The 26,905-nt window shown below is 49.1% G+C and overlaps 1 protein-coding gene across 4 annotated transcripts in view; it reads right to left on the reverse strand.

Moving 5' to 3' along the window:
• SH3PXD2A (SH3 and PX domains 2A) overlaps nucleotides 1–26,654 on the reverse strand; it is a 260,492-nt gene extending 233,838 nt beyond the window's left edge. For all 4 annotated transcript variants that reach the window (XM_078346419.1, XM_003734515.7, XM_035268976.3 and 1 more), the window contains exon 1: nucleotides 26,301–26,654. In XM_078346419.1, coding sequence (XP_078202545.1) covers nucleotides 26,301–26,372 — 72 coding nt within the window. In that variant the 5' untranslated portion in view covers nucleotides 26,373–26,654. The remainder of the gene's footprint in view (nucleotides 1–26,300) is intronic.
• Between the last annotated feature and the right edge of the window lie 251 nt (nucleotides 26,655–26,905).

Raw genomic sequence — 26,905 nt, forward strand, 5'->3', positions numbered from 1 at the left:
TCTCAAAAATAAATAAATTTTTAAAAAATTTTTAAAAAGGGAAATTACTAAACAAAATAGCATGATACCGTGTATATAGAGTATAAATTACAGCAACAGCACACTGAGGACACTCAGGCTTAGGTTACAAGTTAGAGAGGATGGCTATGGGGAAAAGGGATAGGAGTAAGGATTAGGGCTAAAACAAAAAATAAAAGTAAGTCAGGACAAGTGTTTGCAATGGTAAGAATATGCAATAAATTGAAAAATAGGATGAATTTCATCAGTTGGTCAGAAGAACCAGCACGCCATCTACATTTTTAGGTGGGACGGCCATGATGCAAGACAGGTGTGAAGTATCCCTCCAGTCTGTGTTTGCCTGCTTTTACTTCAAACATATGTAACCATTCATTACACACTATTGTTTTGTGAATAATTTTTAATTTACATCAATTTATATTTGCATAAATAATATTTACATAAATGGTATTGGAGATAATATTCCATTTCTTGCTTTTTCATTCAATATTGTTTTGGGGATCTTTCCATGTTGACACTTATAGATCTTGTTCACATTAACTGTACAGAATTCCATCCATGAATATCCCATACCTTATTCATCCATCCCTTTCTTGTGGGTATTTATACTGTTCCAAGTGGTAGCCATTAGGGCTATTCACTGAACATTCCAATTCTTTTCCTTCCGGGACACATGACAGAATTGTGCTTCCTCAACAACCTGAAGTTGTATGTGGCCAGGTGACTTCTTTGGCCAATGAAATGTGTCACTTTTGGACAGAAGCAGTTTTTTTAAAATTGAGGCATAACTCATGTACTATGAAAGTCACCATTTTAAAGTACATAATTTGGCTGGGCAGGGTGGCTCATACCTGTAATCTCAGCATTTTGGAAAGCCAGTGTGGGAGGATTGCTTGAGCCCAGGAATTCAAGACCATCTTGGTCAACATGGTGAAACCCCGTCTCTACTAAAAATACAAAAAATTAGCTGGGCATGGTGGCACGCACCTGTAATCCCGACTACTCGGGAGGCTGAGGCAGGAGAATTACCTGAACCCAGGAGGTGGAGGTTGCGGTGAGCCGAGACTGCGCCATTGCACTCCAGCCTGGGTAACAAGAGACAAACTCCGCCTCAAAAAATAATAATAAATATAAAAATAAATTAACTAATTAAATAAAGTATGCAATTAGGTGTTTTTTAGTATACTCGCAGAATTATGCAACATCACTACTATTTAATTCCAGAACATTTTCAACACACCAAAAAGAAACGTCATGGCACTTAGTAGTTATTCCCCATTCCTCAATACTTCCAGACCCTGAAACAACTAACCTGTTTCTATGGATTTACCTGTTCTGGATATTTCATATAAATAGAATCATACAACTGTGGCCTTTTGTGTCTGGCTTCTTTCACTTAGCCTAATGTTTTCAAAGTTCATCCAGATTGCAGGATCAATCAGCACTTCATTCCATTTTTATGGCAGAATTATACTCCATGGACAGAAGCATTCAATTGCCACTACCAGACACTGCTACACTCTCTCCCCATGCCCCAGAGACCATGGAAGCATTCTAAGCCTTTGCCAGTCTCGGTCTCCAAGTGTCTACAATGGACAGGGAGTATGAACAAGAAATAGAATTTGGGAGCTGTTGTTCCCGTAACATAACCTATCCCATTCTGACTGATATACCAATTTTTTTCTCTTACAAATACATAGCAATAAAAATCACTGCACATGTCGTCTCATGTGCATTTGGGAGATTTTCTCCATCCTAGAATCTAAGGTATACTCTTAGAAGTAGAATTACCAGGTCTCAATTTGAAGGTGAAGCTCCCCACAAGTCATGCCCCCTGTGATCTTGAGGAAAGGTCTGACTGTGGGGCCGTGGGCTGCTCTCTTACCTGAGGGATGTCCTCAGGGAGAGCAGAACCTGGCAGCCTCAGGGGCTTCCTGGGTGTGGCTCACTTTCAAATTACTAGATATTGCCAAATTGTTTTCCAAAGTGATTAAACCACTTAAATTCTACTTACGTACCAACACTACGTAAGTGGTTCCACTTCCCCATATTCTCACCAACACTTTGCATTATTAGACTTTTCATCCTGTACTTTCTGAGAGGGAATCACAAAATCTCTTGAACGAAATTGCTAACTATGGCACTCAAGGATATAGAATATTCCAAATATCTGGTGGTTAACCAGGAAGCCCTTTATGTTATATCTTTTCCAACTAAACATTATTTTAGCCTGCTGCCCAGCCATAAATGGGAAAAAATGCAAAATAATACAATGTTCCTGAAGTGATTCCATAGGTATGAGGGATCCACAATGGTCTTCACTGTAAACATCACTCCTCATTTGATGGATATAGATACAGATGGTATAGAAGAATGAATTAAATGTAAACTGACCTATCTGACATAAATTCTAACCTCTCTTGTCTATTAAAGTCACTTCAATAATTTATCCTACAAAAATAGTAGCTCAAGTTCCCAAAGATATATACATATACATATATATATGTATATGTATGTTTAGAGGAGCATTGTTTGAAGTGGCAAAAAAAGTTCACAAAAATATATATATACACACATACATACACACACATACACACATATATATATATTTATATATGGATGTTTAGAGCAGCATTGTTTGAAGTGGAAAAAAAGACAGTCTAAATGTTCATTAATAGAGGAATTTTTTTTTAATTACAATTCTTATCTACCTGAACTGCCTTAAAAGTGAGATGATAGATTTCCACATAGCTTGAGATCATTTCAGTTTGGATTTTGTTACTTGTAACTGAACGTCTCCTAACAATTCACTTGTTTTACACTGGACCTGCTTTGCTAGAGGAAAAGCAAACGCGGCTGGACTCTGTGTGTGGAACACTTGGCCACTTCCCTATCAGCCACCGCTAAGATATAAGTTCTATAACCCTGTGGGTTTTTTAATTTTGTTTTTTTCTTGTTTTGTTTTGAGACGAAGTCTCGCCCTGTCACAAGACTGGAGTGCAGTGATGCAACCTCAGCTGGCTGCAACCTCCACCACCTCCCGGGTTCAGGCAATTCTCCTGCCTCAGCCTCCCAAGTAGGTGGGACTACAGGTGCACACCACCATCCCCAGGTAATTTTTGTATTTTTGGTAGAGACGGGGTTTCACCATGTTGGCCAGGATGGTCTCGATCTCTTGATCTCGTGATCTTCCCGCCTTGGCCTCCCAAAGTGCAGGGATTACAGGCGTGAGCCACTGTGCCTGGCCATGAACCTGTGTTTTTAAGGAAGAACATGACCAGGAGCCCAGCAACTTTCACCAGAACTTGGTAAGAAGGTTGGGGAGTTAGTCAACATTAAAAACAAATAAAGATGCTTTTTTGTCTCTCTCTTCCCACCCCCTCCCGGAAAGAGAGTCCCTGGGGGACAGATCAGTAAAGGCTCTGCCCATTTTCCACCCATCCTCCACATTTCTGACCAGGCCAGAGGAAGTAATGGGAATAACTGCAGGAGAGTCCGACACTTCCTGAAAGACCCAGCTGTGGCCAGCTTTAAGGAGCCGGGACAGGGGAGAAAATCCACACACTCTGCAAGGTGGCAGGAGGGAGCGCTCTCATGGAACCTGAACTCAGAAGCAGAGGCCAGCCCTGCAAGGGCCAAGGGGAGTGGCTGTGTCCAGGACCCCTCGGCCACCACACGGAAGGAATCCACCTCACCCTACAAGCCAAGGAAGGGGCTGACGGTAGATGAGAACGTTATGCTGGTGAAGGAAGCCAGTCACAAGAGACCACATAATGTATGACTCCATGATATGAAGTGTCCAGAACAGGCCAGATCACAGGGACGGAAAGCAGGTTCACAGCTGCCTAGGGTGGTGGTCACAGGGGATGGTTAAACGGTACAGGGTTTCTTTGGGGGTCATGAAAATGTTCTAAAATTGACTGTGGTGGCTGCACAACTCTGAATATACTAAAAACTCCTGAATCATAATCTTTAAGTGAGGTGGTTGTATGGTATGGAAGTTGTACCTCAATAAAGCTGTTTCAAAAAGGGAGGGAAGCCAACTGCATTGGATGGGCCACCACTCAGGGAGCAGAGTGGGAATACCAAGTGCCTACTCCTTCTGGTGTTTTTACTGTTAATATTGCATTTATGCCAGCCACCAACTCTAGGAGTTTGTGCTACTTCATTATCCTCATTTTAAAGACAAAGAAACTGAGGCCCAGGCAGGTTAAGCAGTTTGCTCAAAGTCATATGGCTGGTGGTGAACTCCTACTCTCTCCAGCAGCCCTGCAGCCTGTAACCACTACGTAGCCACCACATCCTTACCTAAGTCAGTAGACGGCTGAATCAACATGCGAGTTGATGCTGTATTAGGCTGACACTTGTCTTAATAGTTCTGGGCCTGGGAATTTATTGCAGGATAATTTTTCAACATTTGTGCTGCTCGGGCTGCCTTGAGTGAGTCTGCCTGCCTCCCAGAGTTCACCTTAGCCAACGTGGGGGCACACAGGTGGGGCAGAGGTGGCCCTTTAAGGTTCTTTGAGACACTGGCAGAAGCTGTCTGCTTTCAAGCAGTTGTTTGGAGTCACAAGCTGGCTAGGTACCAGGAAGCCCTCTCCCAGAAGCTCTGGGAACCAATATGGAAGTCCCAGGCTGGGAATGAATCCCAAATGCCCCATGCAGAGTCTGGGATTGCAGCTTCCATGGGATTTCCCACTGTTCTGACGTGAGCTCGCAGGGGTGGGAGCAGCCAGGCAACCCTAGTGGCCCCAGTGCCTCTGTCTGCCAAGAACTCACACTGACGAAATGTCCACCCGCGATCCCTTCTAGGAATCCAGACTGGGAAGGTCTGTTTTTCTGCCATTCCCTTATCCAAAGTGAAATCGCTTTGCAGATAACGGACGGACCTGCGTCGCCCCATCCTCACACACCTGGATGTGTAAGCTCCTCACAGTGGAGAAATCAGACCACGCAAACAGGTTGACAGAGCGTCGCAGGGCATGACAGCTAGACGTAAAATTCCTTACCCAGCTAGAATTTTCTACAGGCTTTTCTCCTGGAGGCCCAGGGGAGAGAACTCAGGGGGGTGTCCTGGGCTTTTGCTCCTCCCCCATGCCTTCCCTGATTTTCCACAGTCTCCCTTGCTCTGCCCTCCTCTGGGTCACAACAACTTTTCCCTGAAGCAGGTCCTTACAGCACGCCTGCACCGCTCTATAGTCCATACAGCTGGGCCTCAGCGCCTTCTGCTCCCTACGCTTCCTCCTTGCCCTTCACTGAAGCCACAAGTCACGTTTCTAGAGCAAGTGCCCTGGGTGGAAAGGGAGGCCCCTTTCAGCATGGACAAAGGCTTGGCAGAATCTCACCAAGCTCTCCCTTCACTGGATGAGGAACCAGTAAAGGGTGGAGTAAAGGTTGGTCAAATCCCAGGCCCACCTCTTCCTAGTTGTGTTACCTTGAGTGAGTGACTCAGCCTTTCTGATTCTAAGTCCTCTTATCTATAAAGGAGAGAAACACAGTCTTCTTTGAGAGCATGAAATGAGGTCTATGGAAACCTGCCTGGCACCAAAGAGGCAGAGGAAAAGATCAAAGGTGGTTATTGTCAGTATACTCGAGGATTTATGAGACCCTTCCTTTTATACCAAAATCTAAGTATTCTTGGACCTCTTAGCCTGACCATAGGGAGCTCTCAAGGATAAAACATTGCCCCAGGAATATGCCTGCTGGACAGTGACCCAACAGCTTTTATTACACACACACATACTCCCCAGCACACACATGTACACACACTCTGCACTCACACCTACACACAGACATGTCTATATACACACAACACATCCCCAACACATTACACACTCAAACCCACACAGACACATCCACACACACACAACACATCCCCAACATACATTCCACACTCAAACCCACAAAGACACATACACACACACAACACATCCCCAACACACATTCCACACTCAAACCCACACACAGACACATCCACACACACACACATCCCCAACACACATTCCACACTCAAACCCACACACACACAACACATCCCCAACACACATTCCACACTCAAACCCACACAGACACATCCACACACACACACATTCCACACTCAAACCCACACACAGACACATCCACACACACACACATCCCCAACACATATTCCACACTCAAACCCACACAGACACATACACACACACATTCCACACTCAAACCCACACACAGACACATCCACACACACACAACACATCCCCAACACACATTCCACACTCAAACCCACACAGACACATCCACACACACACATTCCACACTCAAACCCACACACAGACACATCCACACACACACAACACATCCCCAACATACATTCCACACTCAAACCCACAAAGACACATACACACACACACAACACATCCCCAACACACATTCCACACTCAAACCCACAAAGACACATCCACACAACACAACACATCCCCAACACACATTCCACACTCAAACCCATACACAGACACACCCCCACACACAACACATCCCCAACACACACATTCCACATTCAAACCCACACACAGACACATCCATACACACACAACACATCCCCAACACACACATTCCACATTCAAACCCACACACAGACACATCCATACACACACAACACATCCCCAACACACATTCCACACTCAAACCCACACACAGACACGCCCACACACACAACACATCCCCAACACACACATTCCACACTCAAACCCACACACAGACACATCCACACACATACACAACACATCCCAACACACATTCCACACTCAAACCCACACACAGACACATCCATACACACAACACATCCCCAATACACATTGCACACTCAAACCCACACACAGACACATCCATACACACAACACATCCCCAATACACATTGCACACTCAAACCCACACACAGACACATCCACACAAACACATCTCCGACACACACATCGTGCACTCAAACCCACACACAGACGTATCTATACACATACAACGTTCCCTAACACACAGGGGTACACGCACTTCACTCTCACAGAGATGTACACACATGCACAGACTCTCACACACATACCCCTTCTTCTTTTCTCCCTTGTTTTCTTAAAGATGCTCTCCCCATCTCGAAGGACATGTTAGCATTGCCACAATTTCAAACACCGTCACAAGAAGCTTTCATGTTCATTCTGTCCAATGCTCTGCCAACTAGCCAGATTTTACTGAGGGAATTTTATTACAAACAAGCAGAGTGTCCTGCTCATGTACTCACCTAGCACCTGGGCACAGCAGCCGGCAGTCCCTCTCCATTTCCTTACACACCTCCTGATGCTGCTCCTCCCAGCCTGACGAGGGATGGCTGAAGATACTAGATTTCTATTATCCCTAAGTCTCTTGTTTGTTTCTTTCCTGAGGCAAGTCTACATAAGGCTAGGTTCCCTTGTTTCCAAAGCCTGTCCGTCATGTTGGTACTGACTGAGCCCTTCCCTGGTGGGCCCCCAGCAGCTATTGTACTTATCAAGTATTCTTCAGCCCTCTATTTTTTTACCCACTCTGGAAAGTGCCCTCTTACTAGCAGGAAGACCTCATCGAACAAGTTTCTTTTCTGACTCCTCTGTAACAAGAAACCCATAAACCTCCAGACAGGCAGCCTGGTGTGGGGACCTGCGAGTCCCAGACAGGTTTCCAGTCCTAGCTCCACCACTTGCTAGCAGGAGAAGTTTGCTATCCTAGATGGGTTCCTCCTGAACCCGACCCTAAGACAAGGCCTTGGATCCAGGCTGATAACTCCCATTCCCCACCACTTAAGGATGGGTTCCAGGGAAGACAATTCACCCCCTACCTTCCCCAGGTTCACCTACTTGGGCAGAGCAAGCTTTCCTGGGGCCACGGCGAAGGAGGGAGGGCTCACACAGAGAGGTGGGGTGGGGAGCTGTGAGTGTGCTGAATGCCACAGCTGGGGCACTGCAGGTGGACCCAGGTGAGCCCAGGGGACACGGGGCGGGGCATCAACAGTGCCCACCATACTTCCAGGAGTCACGGGCCCTCTCTGAGTCTTTCATCGGCTGTGAAACAGGTGGGAGACCTGTAGCACTTCCCAGCAGCACCCCTCAGAGAAGGCACAGATGTGAGGAGCTCTGCAAACTAGGACACAGACAGCACCTCAGAAGACACGGTCACCCTCCGCACCCACAGCCCCACACAACTCAGGGCTGCTCTCGAGAGCAGAATTTGGGAAAGAGTGGGAGCTGCCTCCTGGCACCCTCACCAAACCTCACAACTGTTTGAATGGCCACCATGAAGGAGAGTGACTCCCAGATGCTTCATGCTGTCTCCGGTTCTGCAGCCAGCTGACAAGGGAGGCATGGACATGGTTAGCTGCAGAACCTGAGCCCCCAGAATGATGGACTCCTCACAGACACTCAGCTAGGAAATCCCCTGCTGGCCTGAATCTTTATACTAGCCCTTCCTCTTGAACATGCCACAGGCTTCATCCAAGACACCTCTGTCGCAAACACCATGTGGCCCTTTCAAGGGCTCTAAATATATATCTGTCAGCCCCCAGAGGCTCTAGGCTGATGGGAAGCAGACTCACCTGCAGTCTGGGTGCAAATCACAGCAGGAACATGGAGCACTAACTCCGCACCAGGCACCTCAGCAGGGCTTTCGCCATCAATGACATTTAATCCTCCTAACGACCCTATGGGGAAGGTACTAATATCCCCATATTCCGGAAGAGGAAATCCAAGCACTGAGGGGCAAGTGACTTGCCAAGGCCACACAGCAATAAATGGCACAGCTGAAATCTGAACTCAGGCAGTCTGGTTTAGAACCCCTACTCTGAACTACTTTGCTGCTTTCCTCTCTAAGGTTCAGACCATTCTCTTTACTTATCAGAAGGCAGCACCCCAAATGTTGGGAATGGAGCTACCACTGCCCTCTCTCCTTGGACAAGGATTGACAAAGGCCAGGGAGGCAAAACAGCATGGCCAGCCTCCTCTCCTACAGGACCAGCCTCCTCTCCTACAGGACCAGCCTCCTCTCCTACAGGACCAGCCACCTCTCCTACAGGACCAGCCTCCTGGGGAGACCATGTAACAGTCAGTCCTAAGGGGTGGTATTTGCTAGGCATCGGTGTGCCCATGGTGGCACCCGGCACTGCGGCCCAACACAATCTGGGCCAAAGACTTTAGTTTTTCTTTTTGAGAATGAAGATTTTTCCATTTGGCTCTCTAATGGGGGTTCCCAGTACAATCTTTCCAAAATAGAGAGGGAAAGCCAAAGACAGAGTTTCCCAGAGTACAGAGCCAGGGAGAGGTGAGCTGGCCCCAGCTGCAGCCCACACGGAGGGTTCCAGAACGCCAACACACAGACAGATCTAGAAGAGTGTCTTGGGGCACACACATCAGCATAGATAAATGGTCAACCCCGCGTGGGATCTACTCACCAGCTCGGAAGGTGGCCCTTGGCTGTGGACATAATCTTCTTTCCATCTCTTACATCAGCAGAGCCACTACCAAGTAGAACAGAAATCCCAACTCTCTTCCTTCATGCCTCCATCCTCCTTCATCACCAGCTGCACCACCACTCATAACCTTGAAGTACAAGTTCTAACCACAGGTTCATCTCAAGGCTGAGCAAATTAGCTCAGCAGTACTGACCCAAAAGTCAGGTTAGGAGAACAGCAATTGTGTCCGCTCTGGACAAGCACATGCGAAGGATTCTTTGGGGGATGCTCCGCCTTCTCTGACAGGGAGAGCATATGCTGTTCCAGTCACTGAGCTCTTGCTCCGTGCCTGGCAGTGTTTTGAGTGTTTTCTGCGTTTTACGTTAATTAACCCATTCCATCCTCATCACCACCCTGAGAGATGCTTTTATTATCAACGGTTTACAAATGAGAAAACTGAAGTACAGAGAGCCACAGCCCCTCCCCCAAGGCCACACAGCCCCTCCCCCAAGGTCACGCAGCCCCTGAGTGGCAAGGCTGGCATTCCCATCAGGCAGTCAGCTCCCTCCAGGTAATCTTCACAACATCCTGTGATACAGATACTAATAGTTGGCCTTACAGAGAAGGAAATTGAGGCTCAGCATTAAACCACCTCCCCAAAGTCACCAGCTAAGCAGCAGAACCACGGGGCAAACGGATGTCAGACTCTGGAGCCCGAGTTTGCAACCATCATGCACACATGCCTCACGACAGGTCCGGAGGGGACAGTGCCAGTGGGCAACCACCAGTCCTGGGAGAGGGCATGCCAGGGCACACCAGCTGGTCAGCAGGGCAGGCTCCGTAGGGCAAAGCTAAAGGGCCCCAATGCCCTGTGCCATCAAACCCAAAAGGGCAAGGCCAGGCAAGAGCCCGGGGCTGCTGACAGACTGGCAGAGGCAGAGATGATGGCGCCAGCAACAGCTGCTGTTTATTTTGGGGCCAGGGAAGAGGGAAGGACTAGTTAGGACCCATCTCCTTCCAACAATAAACTGAACAGGGCAGGGTGGAGAGGTTGCCCCCACTTCCAGCTAAAGCAACAGCCTGGCCACCTGTTGGGTTTCACTGAGTGGAATGGTCTAGGTGTCAAAAACATCTTGCCAGACACCCTAATCTAGCTTCCACCAATAAACACATCGCCACCCCTGGCCCAGCCCCCTTCCCAGGCCCTTGTGCTGCCCTTGTAAATGGCCCAGGAAGGCAGCCACAGGCACCAAGCCCACCCCCTGCAGTGTCAGGTTCCAGAAACAAATGGTTTTTCCTGTCTGGGAGAAGAAAGAGAAACTGCTCATACTGGCCACCCATGGCTTTTGTTCCCTTACTCCGACGCTTGTTAACACCTAATGACAAGTGTCCTGCACGTAAGGTCTAGAGGCAGCCACCCTGGGCTGCAGTAAGGCTGGCTGGTGGGATTTCCTGGAAGGCCAGGAATCAAGAGGTTTCCCGAAGGACTCTGGGTCCCACCACCTGGCTCTGAACCCCGCTCTGCCCCTTCCTAGCTTGTGACGATTGGCAAATGCACCTCTCTGCCTCTGTTCTCTCCGAGTAAAGGCAGGACCATAATAGTGCTTTTCTCATAGTCTGTTGCAAGGATTAAACGAGTGAGGTGCTTAGTGGAGGGCATACCTTTCCTGCTGCTGTGGTTATGGTTGTTATTGTTATGTAGCCTTGGAGTTTCCGTCTCAATGTGAACAACGGAAGACAGTTTCCCTGGACGTGACACACAGCGTTTAGGCTCCCAGGTTAGCCTACGCTGTAGGTGAACTAGAGATTTCTGGTTGTCAGAGATACAACTCTATCTACTCTGAGGATGAGAAAAGTTTTGGTGAGCTGACTTGAGAATCTGAACACCATTTACAATATAATACTGATAGGAACATGTGTTTTGAGTTTCTAACAATCAACTTCAGCAACTGTAAGTTAGAAGCTTTGGTATAGGAGTGGGGGGTTGGGGGAAGAAGGGGCTTTAGTAGAATGAAGCCTTTGTCCAGGAATTTATCACACTGATCAAGGACACACCATAATCCAGACCCTCTGCCAGCATGAGGAGGGGTGTTAAAGATGAAAGGATGTGGTGGTCGCTGGTTTTGCAGGGATTCACTCGCCAACCCTCCTCCCCGCTCCCAGCTGGAGGACTGCTTTCAACAGTGTCTTGCACACAGTAGGCACAAAACTAACATTCAGCCGGTGAAACTTCCTGGTATGTACCCTGCCTTTGGGGCCCTGGAGTTCCTACCCATGACACTGCTGATGGAGCCTGTGTTTCCCCAGAAGGTCTCTTTTAGGGCGTCAGGGTCAAACCCCAAGCAGTCCTTGCAGTCACTTCTCTGGCAGTGTTTTGGCAGCTTCAGTCTCCAGTAGGTCACCATGAGGCCTCACTGCTGAGCAATACAGAGCTCGACGTGGCCCTTTTCCCTATCTGACCCCACAGCCTGCTGTTCTCTCCTGTCACTCTATTCAGGACACACCAGCCACCCCAGCGCCTTAGCGCCTGCTGTCCCCTCTCCCTCAACCACCTTCCCCCATAGCCTCAGGGCTCACTTCCTGGCCTCCCTAAAGTCTTACTCAAAAGCCACCTCTACAGTGGTGCTGTTCCTGGCCACCCTCTACAAAATAGCACAGCAACTCCCACCATCGCCAACATGCCTATCTCCCTCACCTGGCTTTAGTTTTCCCTATGCCATTCATTCCCATCTCACACACTATGTGTTGGACCCATGTTTGTTTAGTTTATTGTATTCTTATTTTTTATTTTTATTTTTTTTTGAGATGGAGTTTCGCTCTTGTTACCCAGGCTGGAGTGCAATGGCGCAGTCTCGGCTCACCGCAACCTCTGCCTCCTGGGTTCAGGCAATTCTCCTGCCTCAGCTTCCCGAGTAGCTGGGATTACAGGCACGCGCCACCGTGTCTAGCTAATTTTTTGTATTTTTAGTAGAGACGGGATTTCACCATGTTGATTAGGATGGTCTCGATCTCTTGCCCTCATGATCCACCCGCCTCGGCTTCCCAAAGTGCTGGGATTACAGGCGTGGGCCACCATGCCTGGCCTGTATTCTTATTTTTAAATGATATATAATAGTTATACATATTTTGGGGGCACATGTGATATTTTGATACCTGTACAGAATGTGTAATAGTCTTCAGGGTCACTGGGATCCCCATCACCTCACTTATCTTTTATTTGTATTTGGGAACATTCCAATTCTTCTCTTCCAGCTATTGTGAAGTATGCAATAAATTATTGTTAACCACAATTTCTTTACTATACTACCAAATACTAGAACATATTGTTTCCACCCAACTGTATTTTTGTACCCATTCATCAGCCTCTTTGCCCCCCCACCTGGCCTCTGGTGGCTGCCACTCTACTCCTGCCTACCTCCATGAGACTTACTTTTTTTTTAGCTCTCACCTATGAGTGAGGACAGCAGTATTTGTCTTTCCGTATCTGGTTTATTCCACTTAACATAATGACCCCCAGTTCCTTCCATGCTGCTGTTCATTTGTTTATTGTTTTCTTTCCCACACCAGAATGTAAGCTCTAAAAGGGCAGGGAATTTTATCTGCCCTGCTGTGTTCCCAGCACTCGACACATCTGAAGCCTTCAAATATTGACTGAATGAATCATTGATTGAATGAATATGAGGATCAGTTTGCCAAAGGCTGAACAATCCAAGATCATTCTTGGTAAGTGTTAAATGAGAGGTAAAACAATAAACATTATAAAAATTCAGGCCAGGCACAGTGACTCATGCCTGTAATCCCAGCACTTTGGGAGGCAGAGGCGGGCGGATCATGAGGTCAGGAGTTTGAGACCAGCCTGGTCAACATAGTGAAACCCCGACTCTATCAAAAATACAAAAATTAGCTGGGCATGGTGGTGCACACCTGTAGTCTCAGCTACTTGGAAGGCTGAGGCAGGAGAATCGCTTGAACCTGGGAGGTGGAAGTTGAAGTGAGCCAAGATTATGCCACTGCGCTCCAACCTGGGCAACAGAGCAAAACTCTGTCCCCCAGCTCCAGAAAAAATTCTAGACTAGAAATGTCATTTTAAGATGAGAGGTCAGGTAAGCTTCCAGGAGATGACAGAAACTGAGCAGAATCAAGAAGGATGATAACAATGGTGATGGCAATAGTGCCACTTATGGAACAGTTATCACATGAGTAACAAACATATGGGTTAGGTGTAGTAAGAGTAGTATTATACCCATTTTACTGATTAGGAAACTGAGGCCCGTGGAAGTGAAGGAACTTGGCCAAGTGAAACAAGCTAATGAGTGGCAGGGCTGTGATTCACAGCCAGCTTCAGAGCCAGAGCCCATGCAATGGAGGCTGTCGATGCTCTGCCCCCATCCTCTTGCCCTCAACTTCCAACTGCTGGCACCCAAGTCCCTCTCTGGTTTCCAGAGCCTGGTTTTGCCTAAGCAATCATGGGACTGAAAATACTAGGAAATTAAACTCTTCTATGCTCCTGACCAATGCCATGCTATCCACCATCCCCAAGGGGAGGACGTAGAGACCCTGGCAGCTGAACCCTCTGAAGGGCCAGGCCTTCAAAAGTGGCCCTGGGCAAGAGTTCAAGGGGAATAAAAATCTGAACCTGCAAACAGAGGTCAGACCTTGCCACAGATCTGTTCTCATAGCAAGCTTGTTATCATATCCTAACATCCGGTCCAACCACATCATGTATTCAGGGAGGGGCTCAGAGGAAAGGTCACATGGGCAGGTGACTGGGGTTTAATCCAGCCCCTTGAAGTTTTGTCCAGGACCTATGTGATGAGCTCCCTAGCTCCCCATGCCCTAGCTAAGCTGTCAGACAAAGGCACCTGTAGCCACCACAGGCTTTGTTCCCTAGAGATCTGGGATGCAACCCTAGCTCCCACTATTGCTGCCAGTGATGGGGCAAGATGCTGCACCTCCCTGAGCCTCAGTTTCTTTCCCTATAAGACATAGATGATGACCAGGGTTTGCTGTGGGGATTTAATGAGAAAAGTGCCTGCATCTAAAAAGGACTCCACCCATATATTCTCTGACCTGACACCCCCACTTCCCCTGCCTGGGAGCTGCCATGTTCAGAAATAACTAAAAAAAAAAAAAAATGAGGCTGCCTTCTTCCAGTTGCCAATGAGTGATGACTAAAGTCAATAATTAATCCCAGCTTGAGAACAAAGTGCAGACGTTGTTCTATTACAGACCTTAATTCTGCAAGAGAAGCATCAGTTTGCCAGTCCACTGGGGCTCCAACCAGCAGAAATCCCTGGGCTGCCACCTCTGGGAATCTCACACTCATCAAGAAGTGATTCTATCCCTTCTGGGTGCCAGGCACTGTGCTAAGGGCTCAATTAATCTGTTCCGGCCCAGAAGGCAGAATTCAGGACAGAATTTCACCCTCTCGGAGCTCCACTGCCAGCCCCATGCCAGGCAGGGCAGGCCTCCTCCTCTGTTGTTTCAGAGAGAAATTCTCCCACACAGGCAAGTCCCTTAAAATAGCCTTTTGGGTCTGGGCCATCAGGAAACGGGATAACGCTGGGTCAGAATCGGGCCTACCATGAAAGAGTTTACAAAACAGCCACTTCAAAGGACAGGGACAATCCCTATATGCTCTGAACACTCAGATGGGCAAAAGCAACCAGGCTAGGTTCCCCATGAGGAGCACCTTCTCAAAGAAGCCCCTGTAGCCCTGGGTGCCTTGAAGAGGGACCAAGTGTGAAAGGCACAGCAATGGTGTAAAAGCAGGTGCAGGCTGGGGAAGGAGAGGGAGGTCACATCTGCCTGGGTTTGTGCTTTCTTAACAATGCCACCCGCACTCTCCAAACCTCAGGTTCCATATGAAGTTAAAAATGCATACCTTCCTGGCCACATTGGGACCAGAGGTTATAAGTCAAAGGCCAAGCAATGCCTGGCACAAAATAGTAATTCAAATATGGTAGCCGTGTCAAAGGCATGTGAACCAGAGCAACTCCATCTTGAATAGGGGCTGAGTAAAATAAGGCTGAAACCTACTGGGCTGCATTCCCAGAGGTTTAGGGCATTCTAAGTTACAAAATGTGATAGGAGATACAGGTCATAAATAAAACAGTATGCAGTACGCTGGGTGTGGTGGCTCACACCTGTAATCCCAGCACTTTGGCCCAGGTGGGAAGATCACCTGAGGTCAGGAGGTCTCCACTTAAAAAAAAAAAAAAAAGAAAGAAAGAAAAAACTAGCCGGGCATGGTGGTGCACACCTGTAATCCCAGCTACTCGGGAGGCTGAGGCACGAGAATCACTTAAACCTGGGAGGTGGAGGCTGCAGTCAGCCAAGATTGTGCCACTGCACTCTAGCCTGGGCAACAGAGCGAGACTCCATCTCAGAAAAACAAACAACAACAAAAACACACAAAAAAACCCACCAAAACCAAGATGGCAACGAGAGTGACCTCTGGTCGTCCTGACTGCTACACTCCCACCAGCGCCATCACAGTTTACAAATGCCATGGCAACATCAGGAAGTTACCCTATATGGTCTCACAAGGGGAAGCATGAATAATCCACCCTGGTTTAGCATATCATCAAGAAATAACCATTAAAATGGGCAACCAGCAGGGGCTCTCTGGCTGCTCTGTCTATGGAGGAGTCACTCTTTATTTTATTCATTTACTTTCTTTTTTTTTTTAGACAGAGTCTTGCTCTGTCACCCAAGCTGGAAAGCAGTGGCTCAATTTTGGCTCATTGCAACCTCTGCTTCCCTGGTTCAAATGATTCTCCTGCCTCAGCCTTCTGAGTAGCTGGGACTACAGGTGTGTACCATCACGCCCGGCTAATTTTTTGTATTTTAGTAGACATGGAGTTTCATTGTGTTGGCCAGAATGGTCTCAACCTCCTGACCTTGTGATCGACCCGCCTCGGCCTCCCAAAGGGCTGAGATTACAGGCATGAGCCACCACAACGGGCCTATTCCTTTCCTATACTTTCTTAATAAACTTACTTTCACTTTACTCTATGGACTTGCCCTGAATTCTTCCTTGCTCGAGATCCAAGAGCCCTCTCTGGGGGTCTGGATGGGGACCCGTTTCCTGTAGCAGCTGTATGATGATGGTGGTGAGATAATACAGACCAAGGTCTCCTTTAGTGAGAATACTCTCAGAAAAGGAAAATGACATGGGTTCTTTACCAGGGATCATGCAGGATGGGCAAAAGTGCAAACCAGCCCACACTCCATCACTCCCTACCCCACCTGGTACACCCTGCAACTTCACTCTCAGCATGGGGCAGTAACTCCACCCCTTACTCCGTGGAGTTGTGGTCAGATCTGATAAGAGTCATCAGTTTCCACCAGGTCTGAAGTTCCTGCTCCGGAATCCCAGAAACAGGTTAAATGGTCCCACATGGCCCAGCGCATAATTTCTGCTGCACTGACACACACAGAGTCTACCTACCCCCACCCAGCCATGGGCCCCCGCCCAGGCTTGGGGAGGGTGGCTTCCTTGCCAGCCAAAGGGAAATGACAGCACAGGGCCAGAGAAAGCAGTCCAGTGGAGGGGCAGAAACCACAGCTGTTTCCCCTTTGCTAACTCAGCCACTTAGATATCACTTCCTCCACTCAGGTAACAGCAGGGAGAGATGGGACTGGAAATAACTCTGTCTCTTTCTGTTCACAAAAAAATGATTGGTTTGGAAGGAAGGAAAACCAGAGGTGGTTTTCTAGAAGACATCTTCGCTAAGAGCCTAAGTATTCCTGAGTCAACTCTGTCTACGAAGCTTCTCAGGAGAGGTGGCTGGCCAGGTGAACCTGGTTTAAATCTTCCCTGGGGGTCAGGAACAACTCTTTCTGTATAGCATCCCTGCCCTAGATAATTAAAAACCCAGGTTGGGGGATCAAGGGACCTCGTCATACAGCTGTCATCTCTGGTCTCAGAGCTTTCCAAAGCAGTTTTCATACCCACCCTCCCCTCTGCAAGGCAAGCCTGAAAAGAAGTGGTCACCTCATTTTCTAGATGGGCAAATGTAGTTCTAGAAGGGGGAGGTGACATATGGAAGATCTCACAGCTTGAAGAGCCAACCAACCAGGCCTCAAGTGGAATCTCTGTGGAGCCCAGGCACGCTGGGTGTGCAATGCATCATTAAGGGGTCTCTGTGGGGACAGGGCAGGCTTTGGAGCCAGCAGGCCTGGGTTAGTGCAGGCCTCTCCACGTGCAGCTCATCAGCTGTGTAGCATCTAGCAATCCATTTGAGCTCTCTGAGCCTTTGTGCTCTCACCTGTACAGTGTGGATGCTGGTGGGAGCTACACGCTGTGTGGGGCTGTTCTGAGAACATCCATATAAACCTCTTAGCACATAAAAACATTTAGAAAGGTCAGTTGTTATTTTTATTATTACATTTCCCCAAGAATCAGGCTTACTGGACTATATGGGAGTGTGGTAGAGGTCAAATAAACCAAGAGGTAGTTTGAAGTATTGCATGTATTTGTTTTTAGAGACAGGGTCTTGCTGTCACACAGGCTGGAGTGCAATGACATAATCATAGCTCACTGCAGCCTCCAACTCCTGGGCTCAAGTGATCCTTCCACTCCAGCCTCCTGAGTAGCTAGGACTACAGGTGCACACCACCATGCCTGGCTTTTTAGAATTTTTTTTGTGAGACAGGGTCTCACTCTGTCACCCAGGCTGGAGTGCAGTGGTGTAATTATGGTTCACTGTAGGCTCAACCTCCTGGGCTCCAGCCATCCTCCCATCTCAGCCTGCTGAGTAGCTGAACTACAGGTGCATGCCACCATGCCTGGCTTGTTTTGGCTTATTTTTAAACTTTTTTGTAGAGATGGGGTCTCACTACATTGTCCAGGCTGGTCTTGAGCTCCTGGCCTCAAGTGATCCTCCCTGCCTTGGCCTTTTGAAGCACTGGGATTATAGGCATGAGCCACCATGCCCAGCAGAAGCACTGCATTTAAAACTAAAGGAGGTTCAGTCCAGGCTCAGTGGTTCACGCCTGTAATCCCAGCACTTTGGAAGGCCAAGGCGGGTGGATCACCTGAGGTCAGGAGTTCGAGACCAGCCTGGCTCATATGGCAAAACCCTGTCTCTACTAAAAATACAAAAATTAGCCAGGTGTGTTGGCGCATGCCTGTAATTCCAGCTACTTGGGAGGCTGAGACATGAAAACTACTTGAACCCAGGAGGCGGAGGTTGCAGTGAACTGAGATGGCACCACTGGGTGACAGAGCAAGACACCGTCTCAAAAAAAAAAAAAAAAAAAACTAAACTAAAACAAGTTCAGAGAGAGCCTGAAGTAGAAGGGAACATTAGTGTGGATGGGTCAGAAGACACAGACATGCTGGGCTCCCCTCAGGCTGTGTGGTGTTGACCCCCAGACCCTACAAGGCTAGGCCCGTAATCTCTCTCGCCACTGGGGAAGTGTGGATGGAAATTACTCCACCTGAACCACTGCTGAGTCAGGCCCTCCCATACAGAGCCCTGCACTAGTTTAAGACCCAAAGCAGCTGACACCTCACTTCCCGCTGCTCCCTCTTCTCCTCCTTCTCCTCCCGCCTCCTCAACCCTTGCTCCCTAAGAGCCTAGGTGCAATCAACTTTTTATGGGGAAGCCAGACCCCTAGGAGTGAGAGCTATAAACAGCAAGGGTGGGACCCAGCTGGCCAACAGAAGAGTCCCCCAAGCAGAGCTAGAAAAAGGTTTCAGTCCTTACCTAGCTCTGTCCCAGGCACAAAACAGCCCTGGAGCCCACCAGGAGGACCTCAAAGTGACTATTTAGCTCCCTCTCCCTGCCAGCCCTTGGTGAAAAAGGAAGCCCAAGGTGTCTACAGGATAAATGGATTCTCTCTGCTGCCACTGGAGGCTCTCAGAGCTGGCCCTGAGCTTTCCTGTCGTCCTTCTTCCTCATCACCTTCGGCTTTGCCCAGCTTTTCCTTCCACATTCCACCTCCAGCACCTTTGCTCTTCCCTTTCTTGGAATGCCTTTTCCCAGTTTTCCCATTGAAATCCTACTCTTTCCCAGCCAAATCCTGACCACTCCTCGAGGCCCATCCTGAAGCCTGCCTTCCCCAGTTGGTCTTCCCTGAAAACTCCAGTGCACAGAACGCTCTCCCTCCTCTGAACAGCTTCAGGACTCAGTGATTATGATACCAAATCCTTATGCTGCGCTTCAAATGGCGCCATGTACTGGTCTAAGCTCTTTATAATTACAAATTCATTTCATCTTCATCATAACCCTAAGAGCTAGGTCCTGTTTTCCATACATACATATATATATACATGTATATTTATACGTATACACATATACACACATATATATGTACGTATATATACGTGTATATATATACGTACGTATATATATATATATATAATGAGGAAACTGAGGCTGAGAGACATAAGTAACTAGCACTGGATCCATGGCAGTGAGTAGTAATGGGGCCAGGATATCCCAATGCTCAATCAAGGGATACAGCACGCAGGGGCTCTGGGACAACACAGACCCCCAGGTGCACCCCTCATCCTCAGGTGGTACTGCCTGGACTTACTGGTTATTTTCTCTCTCACCAAGCCAGCTCTGATGGGGAAAGAAGTGGCACTCACAGACGTGGGTGTCAGAGACCAGAGTGAGAATCTCAGCCCTGCCACAGTATTATGCTGAGTGAGAGTGACACAAACCCTCCGAGCTTCAATTTCCCATCTGTAAAATGGGAGTAAAAACACCTACTGGCTAGGCACGGTGGCTCACGCCTGTAATCCCAGCACTTTGTGAGGCTGATACGGGTGGATCATGAGGTCAGGAGTTCCCTGGCCAAGATGGTGAAACCCCGTCTCTACTAAAAATACAAAAACAAAATTAGCCAGGTGAGGTGAAAGCCACCTGTAATCCCAGCTTCTCAGGAGGCTGAGGCAGGAGAATCACTTGAACCCAAGGAGCAGAGGTTGCAGTGAGTCAAGATTGCACCACTGCACTCCAGCCTGGGTGACAGAGTGAGACTTCGTCTCAAAAAAAGAAAAGAAAAAAAAAAAACCACCTACCTAATCACATGGAGTTGTTATGAGGTTTAAGTAAAATTGCCTCTAAAGGCATCTTCTGCATTGCCTGGCACATAGTAGGTGCTTGTATATTAGTTCTCCCCCATCTCGTGGTATCTTAACAGCCTTGCCAGACTCTGGCCAGCACCATGCACAAAGCAGGGGCTCAGTCTCTGTGGCTGATGTGGTGGCTTGCCTGGGGGTTACCCAGAAGCACAAGGGGGATCCTCCTATGACCTCCATCCCCTTCACAGCTAGGTTCCTGACCTTTCCATTCACCTGCCTGCCTGTGACTGGCTGCACCACAGGCAGCAGAAGCCCAGGCCAGGCAGGAAGTAGCACGCTGCTCTGGGAATTCGCCTCTGGAAGCCCGGATCACTGTTACTGGGCGCTTCCATTATTTTTGGCAATTGTCATGGCAGAGAACACCTCTGGCTCTCACTCAGAACCTATTTCCAAAGCCAGAATCTCCACCTCATTTCCCACACACACCCCTTGTCCTTCCTGTCCCCTGGGTCCCTATCCTAATCCACTATCCCTTTCCTGGATTCTCAGAACTCGAGATGAGTAAGTGGGACTACCATGTGTATAACTCTATTACTATTGTTTCGTTTTGCTTAATTAAGAGGTAAAAGAGAACAGAGTTGCCCATTAGACTTTTTCTGGCCAAGAAATAGTCTGGTCAGTGACTCAGGCTGAGGAAATTAGAAAGCAATTTACAGGGAACTGCTGTGCAAACCCAAAGTCAGAAGTCCTAACAACACTTCTCTAATTCATAGCTCCCACGATCAGTTAACTCATGCAGGCCCTGGAATCTCTCTTTGGAAAATGCAGCAGCTGAGGCTTGTATTTCTGGAGCTGGAACCAGTCTCTCTGACATCAAATAGGTTTATTTTTCCCTCCTCTTTCCTTCCCCCTGCCTGCCACCACTAACGGTGATTTCTACCCTGGTTTGTCCCCCAAAAGCCCTCACTCAGCTTGACACAGGGCTGTGATAAATGCCTGGCTGTGCTCCCTGTTCAACGGCCTTGAAGGATGTGGTCGGTTGTTCCCTGAGCAAGGAGCCTTGTCAGACCCGTGAATCACTCCTCGATCACTTCCCTTCCTAGAGAAGAAACTGTTCCTGTGCTTGTGCATGTGTAAGAGAGAGACAGAGAGAGCAGGCAAGAGTGCTAACCCACGTGTGGTGCTGACCTTGGGGCAGGGATCCTATTTGACCTTACCCTTACCCAGAGCAACCTCTCCTTCTCTCCTAACCTCTGTTCCTTCCCAGCTTACCAGGAAGTCACCACCAGAGCCCAATGCTTAGCTCCAGGAACCCCTCCAGGTTGGAACAGCTGCTCTGTGTTTATCTGTTCCTCTTGGAGGTTGGGTGTTTTCCATGGGGCGTGGAGCCCACTTACCCAACAGACTGTGAACAGCTGGGCTGTCCTTTTTGCCTCAGTCTTTCCTTTTCTCTCAGATTCACCAATTGGGTCGGAAATCACCTGCAGTGCTTTGGTGATCAGGAACAGCAGATGGCAATGAACATACAGTGCATACCCATGGTGGGGTCAGGCATTTAGTAGATGCTTTACCCAAAATTAACTCAAGCCAGGTTCCCAAAAGCCTTGTGAAGTTACAGGTAAGGAAACAAGCTCAGAGTGACAGCCCAAGGTCACACAGCTAGGAAGTGGGATAGGCAGGATTTGAGCATGATCTACCCAGCACCACACTCATTCCATAATGGAACTGGCCCTTGTCAGGCCGTGGCTGCACATTCTAATTCCTGTGGGGCTGGAGTCACAATCTAAGGGCTGAGAAAAAAAGAAAGGCAGAGAAATGAATGAGTTTGGGGCCAATTCCTAAGCATATAGCTCCCAGGACCAAGACTAAAATCTGAGATGATTTCAACAGAGGAAGAATGTATTATTTCCACCGGGTCAACCCTTAACTTATTATCCCAAGCACTACTGGAGACCAGATACCAGCCTGAAGTTGCTCAACTCCTCCTGCCTCACAGTGACCAGCCTGTGTTGCCCACCACGAACTCACCTGCATGGCACATGGTAGATGTCTACACAGCGAGGCAGTCCTAAATAGCAGCCTGCACTACTCTGTCACCATTGTACAGGGCTGAGCCTGGCCTTCCTGCCCAGATTCTAATTGAGCAGAAGGGCCCCACCTCATATCTGCACCCTCCTTTGGAGCTAACCTGACTGCATTGCCCAGATCTGCCCTGTGCTAACTGTGAGACCCTAAGCAAGCTGATGAATTGCTCCAAGTCTCAGTTCATCTGTAAAAAGGAAGCCCAAAACCTACCCCACATTAGGGTACATTCAATGACCTGCAGGAATCACAGGAAAACACCAGTGTTACTTATCTGCAACCCCTAAAGAGTCCTGCAGAGAATCGGAACATTCATGATTGGTATTTGTCTGAAATAAACAAATCAGAAAATAAAAGAACCGTGAAAGTGCAATATTCCCAAATCCAAATAGATAGAATTTCTTGTTTGTTTTAGATAAATGAGCTTTACTCCACCACCGTATGAATTGATAAATACCTATACCTGCCTGTAAGCACAAAGAATCAGGTGGACCTGAAACTCAAATCTTTACTGGAAAACCTTCAAATGAAGGAATCTGCATTCTACATCCAGCATCATCAGGACCATTTTTAAGACAAGTGTCAGAGGCCAAAGCCAGTTTACCTAGGATCTCCCCAGCACAGGTCAGAAAGCCAGGAAAGGAACCTAGCTTTGGGCCAGGGAACCTGACTTAAGTAGTAGCTGCCTGCCCTTCTCAACCCCACCCCAAGCAGGGGCTGGGCAGAGAGGAAGGAAGGCAGGGCTGACAGTGCCATCCCACATGATGGAGGCTACTTTCCTGCCTTCATGAATAGACCGAAAGCACAGGATCGTTCGTGTCCAGGCAGCTCCCCCTCCCCATGGGGATGAGCAAACCCTTTGCAGGATGTCCTGAGAGAACCTTTGCAGTGTGTTCCCAGCATTCTGGAGCCAGCCGAGCCCCTCCTGCATGGGCCCCAGGACTCTCATCAGCTAGCTCTGGCTAACACGCACATCCCGTAAAACCTCTCTGCTCTGCAATTTACCAAACCACAGACTCAGAATTCACCATCAGCGGAGAGAGGCTGAAGAAGACGTGCTCCTCCAGTGTAGAGGGTTTCCAGAACATAGGCAAAGGGGGCAGCATGTCCTGCCAGCTGGCCACACCAGAGGCCTTACCCAGAACACTCGAGCTTCTGGAGTGTGGTGTCAACCGTGCACGGGCCAGGAGAGGAAGAGGCCACAGCCTCCCCCAATCTGCTCCTCCTGCCTCTGTCTGTCCCACCAGGCCCTTTCTATTGCTTTCTTTCCCCTTTCTATTATTGGAGATGCTTATGTTATATATTAATATATATACAATTCCCCAAATGGGTAGAACTTTTCCACCACCAGATATTTGTCCTCTTAGCCAACACCAACCAGACTTAGGATACATGCAATGAAAAAAACCGACAGAGAAGGCGAAAGGCCAGTTAAACCGAGTGCTGTGAATAGCTGTGTTGCAAGTTACTTTACCCCATCTGGCTCTCATTCCTCATCTGTAAAATGAAGGAGTTGAGCCAGATGAGTCTTCGGGTTTCTGCCCATTCCACAGTTCCACAACATACAACACTTTCTCCTTTTAGTGTTTTCCAGAACCCGAGTTCAGAACTCTGTATGGCCCCATCTGTTCAGTGACATCACTCCCTGCCCCAAACATAATGTCATCAATTCTAACTCGGGAATCGGAGATGGCCCGGGAAACACTTTGTCTGTAAAAAGGGAGGAAAAGATCGTTTCGAGGAAACTGCACAGGACTTCTTTTGTGTTTTTCACATAGAACAAATTATTATCAATCTTAAAACCCAAAATCTTTCTTCCTTTTTTGCCAGACCATTAATAGCTGCTTTTCAAAAATACTTTCATAGTCAGTATCTCACCAATAATAAGCTACCATTTAATATAAGTGCTTACTGTGTGCCAGGAACTGGGCTAAGTGCTCTACATAGATGATCTCATTTAACTCTCCCGACAGCCCTAGGAAGTACATACTATTATTATCCTTACTTGAAATTGAGTAAACTGAGGCCCAGGGGGGTTTAAATAACTTGCCCAGGGTTGCACAGCTAGTTAGTGGCCCGCGCCAGGCTTTCAGCAAGACCATCTAACTTGAGAGCCCCAGCACGTAACCTTACCTTTCAAAACTGTCTGCAGTGGGTCCAGGTTCTAGTTTGTTACAGGTGCGTCCTGCATCTGAACCCTTGGGTACCACTGGTAGGAACTGAAATGTGATGTTTCATCTAAAATCCAGAGTTGGAAACACGCCTGCTTGGGTCTCAGAGCAGAGAGTGCCATCTGTTGAATGCAGTGCCAAGCTCAACCAAAGACTAAAACTGAGAATCCCTAAAACTTGGCCTGAAACCTTTGAGAAAAACAAACCCCTGTATGTACAAACGGACATCTGTCCACAGAGCAGGTTGACCACCTGGTGACCCAAGCCCTCCAAAAAGAGCTTTCTTGTAACAGCAGCAGAAGATGCTTGCTTGACCAGATGACACAAAAGAAACAACTCTCTAAGGGTGTCACAGACTGTTCCCAACAGGCACCCACCTCCCTGCCTGGTCAGCAACCTGCCTCCACATTTACCTCCTCCCCCTCTGAGCCCCACCACATTTTCTCAGCTATAAAAAACTACTGGTGACAAAGGAAGAAAGAGTAGCCCGAGGCTGACATTGCCACAGTCCCCAATACCTTTGCAACAGTGGAATAAAAGGCACTTCAGAGATCAATGGGCAATCCCGGGCAGCAACCAGCAGCCTGTTTTAATTGTTAACATTAATGCTTTGAGCATTGGAACTGCTCTTCTAAATACCTAATTTGCAAACAACATGCAGTCCTCTGTGCTTGGGTCTCTTCTATCTCAAGTACAGGAGCACAGACGCTCCAAGGGGTCAAGGACACCGTGTTTACTTCCTGAGGTGTGAGGGATGGGAAGGCAGGACCAGCTGAGATGAAGAGGGACTGTCCCATAGGCTCTGGAGCTGGCCCAGTCAACCTTAACCCCTTCTCATTAAGTTTAGGGGAGGAAAGGGGAGGGGCAGTCGGCGGTTCCTCGGAGACCACAGAAAACATTCGCCTCCTCGTGTCTGGAGATGGAGCATCACTTAGAGGAAATGAACCTGGTTAAGGGTCACATCCAGAGGAGGAATAAAAGGAAAAGCCACTGTTCTCCTCACACCGACGGACACAATGGCTTTAAGAGGGAAATCAAAGCTCAGCGCAGAGGGTGGAGGTTGGGCTGGGGGGCGTTGGCTTCCTTCTGTCCCCAGCCCCAGGCCTAGGAAAGCAGAAGCAGAGCTGGCCTGGGAGGCAGGGCGAGAGGCTTCCCTCCCCAGGGCAAGCTCTGGAAGCATCTCGGGCTGTGTGAGCTTGAGCTCCCAGGGCCCCAGGGGAGGGCCGAGGAGATGCGCTTTCCCGACGGGGCTACTCCGCGAGGGGTTGACGGAAGCTCCCCCCACCATCCATCAAAGGCGGACAGATGACTTCACCGTTTTAACAGACAAGGGCAGCCACTTGCCAATTCCAATGCCAAAAAAAGAAACCCGGGAGAGGGAAGGAGGAAGCACAGAATAGGCTTCCCTGGAGATCACAGCCCTGCGAAGAAACTCCACGGCCGCGCGCTACCCCGTGGGCGCTTAGCTCCGGGACCTCATGGCGAGGAGGGGAGAGGGGCCTCCCGAGACCTGGGGCCACCCCGCAGAGTCCGCGGAGACTGTACTCACATAGTGCTTGGAGGGGTTCCTCCGCTTCTCCACGTCCACCACGGTGGCATCCTGCACGCAGTAGGCGAGCATCTTCCCCCACAAAGCGAGTGGCGCCCCCGGCGGCGTCACCTTCTCATCCCGGCCGGGCTCCGGCTCCTTCTCCAGCTGCCCGGGTCCCGGGGCCGCCCGCCACCCCGGCCCGGCGCGCCGACTGCTGCCCGGACTCCCGGCGCCCACAGGTCCGGTCCCGGGGACGGGGGAGGGTCCCCGAGGGCGCTCTGGCTCCGTGCGCCCAGGGCAGCTCCCCGCCGGCCTGCCTCGCGCCCCTTCCCTCCCGCGCGGCCGCCGCGCTTCGCTCACCCGCTCGCTCTCTCCGCCGCCCGGTGGGTACGGCGGGAACTGGCGGAGCAGAGGAGGGGCGGGGGTGTGTCCCGCCGGCGAGGGGACGGGGCGGGGGCCCGGAGCCTGCAGTCAGCGCGCTGGGGAGGGGCCGGCGGCGCCCCTTCACCGCTCTCCAGCTTGAGCTCCGGGGGGATCGGCGCTGGCGGAGGCTGTGGGCGCAGGAGGCGGAGGCAGGGCCTGCCTGGCAGGGAAGGGAAGCGCGCGGGGAGGGGCTCCGGGCC

This window comes from Callithrix jacchus, chromosome 12 (assembly GCF_049354715.1).
Source record: "Callithrix jacchus isolate 240 chromosome 12, calJac240_pri, whole genome shotgun sequence".
NCBI lineage: Eukaryota > Metazoa > Chordata > Mammalia > Primates > Cebidae > Callithrix > Callithrix jacchus.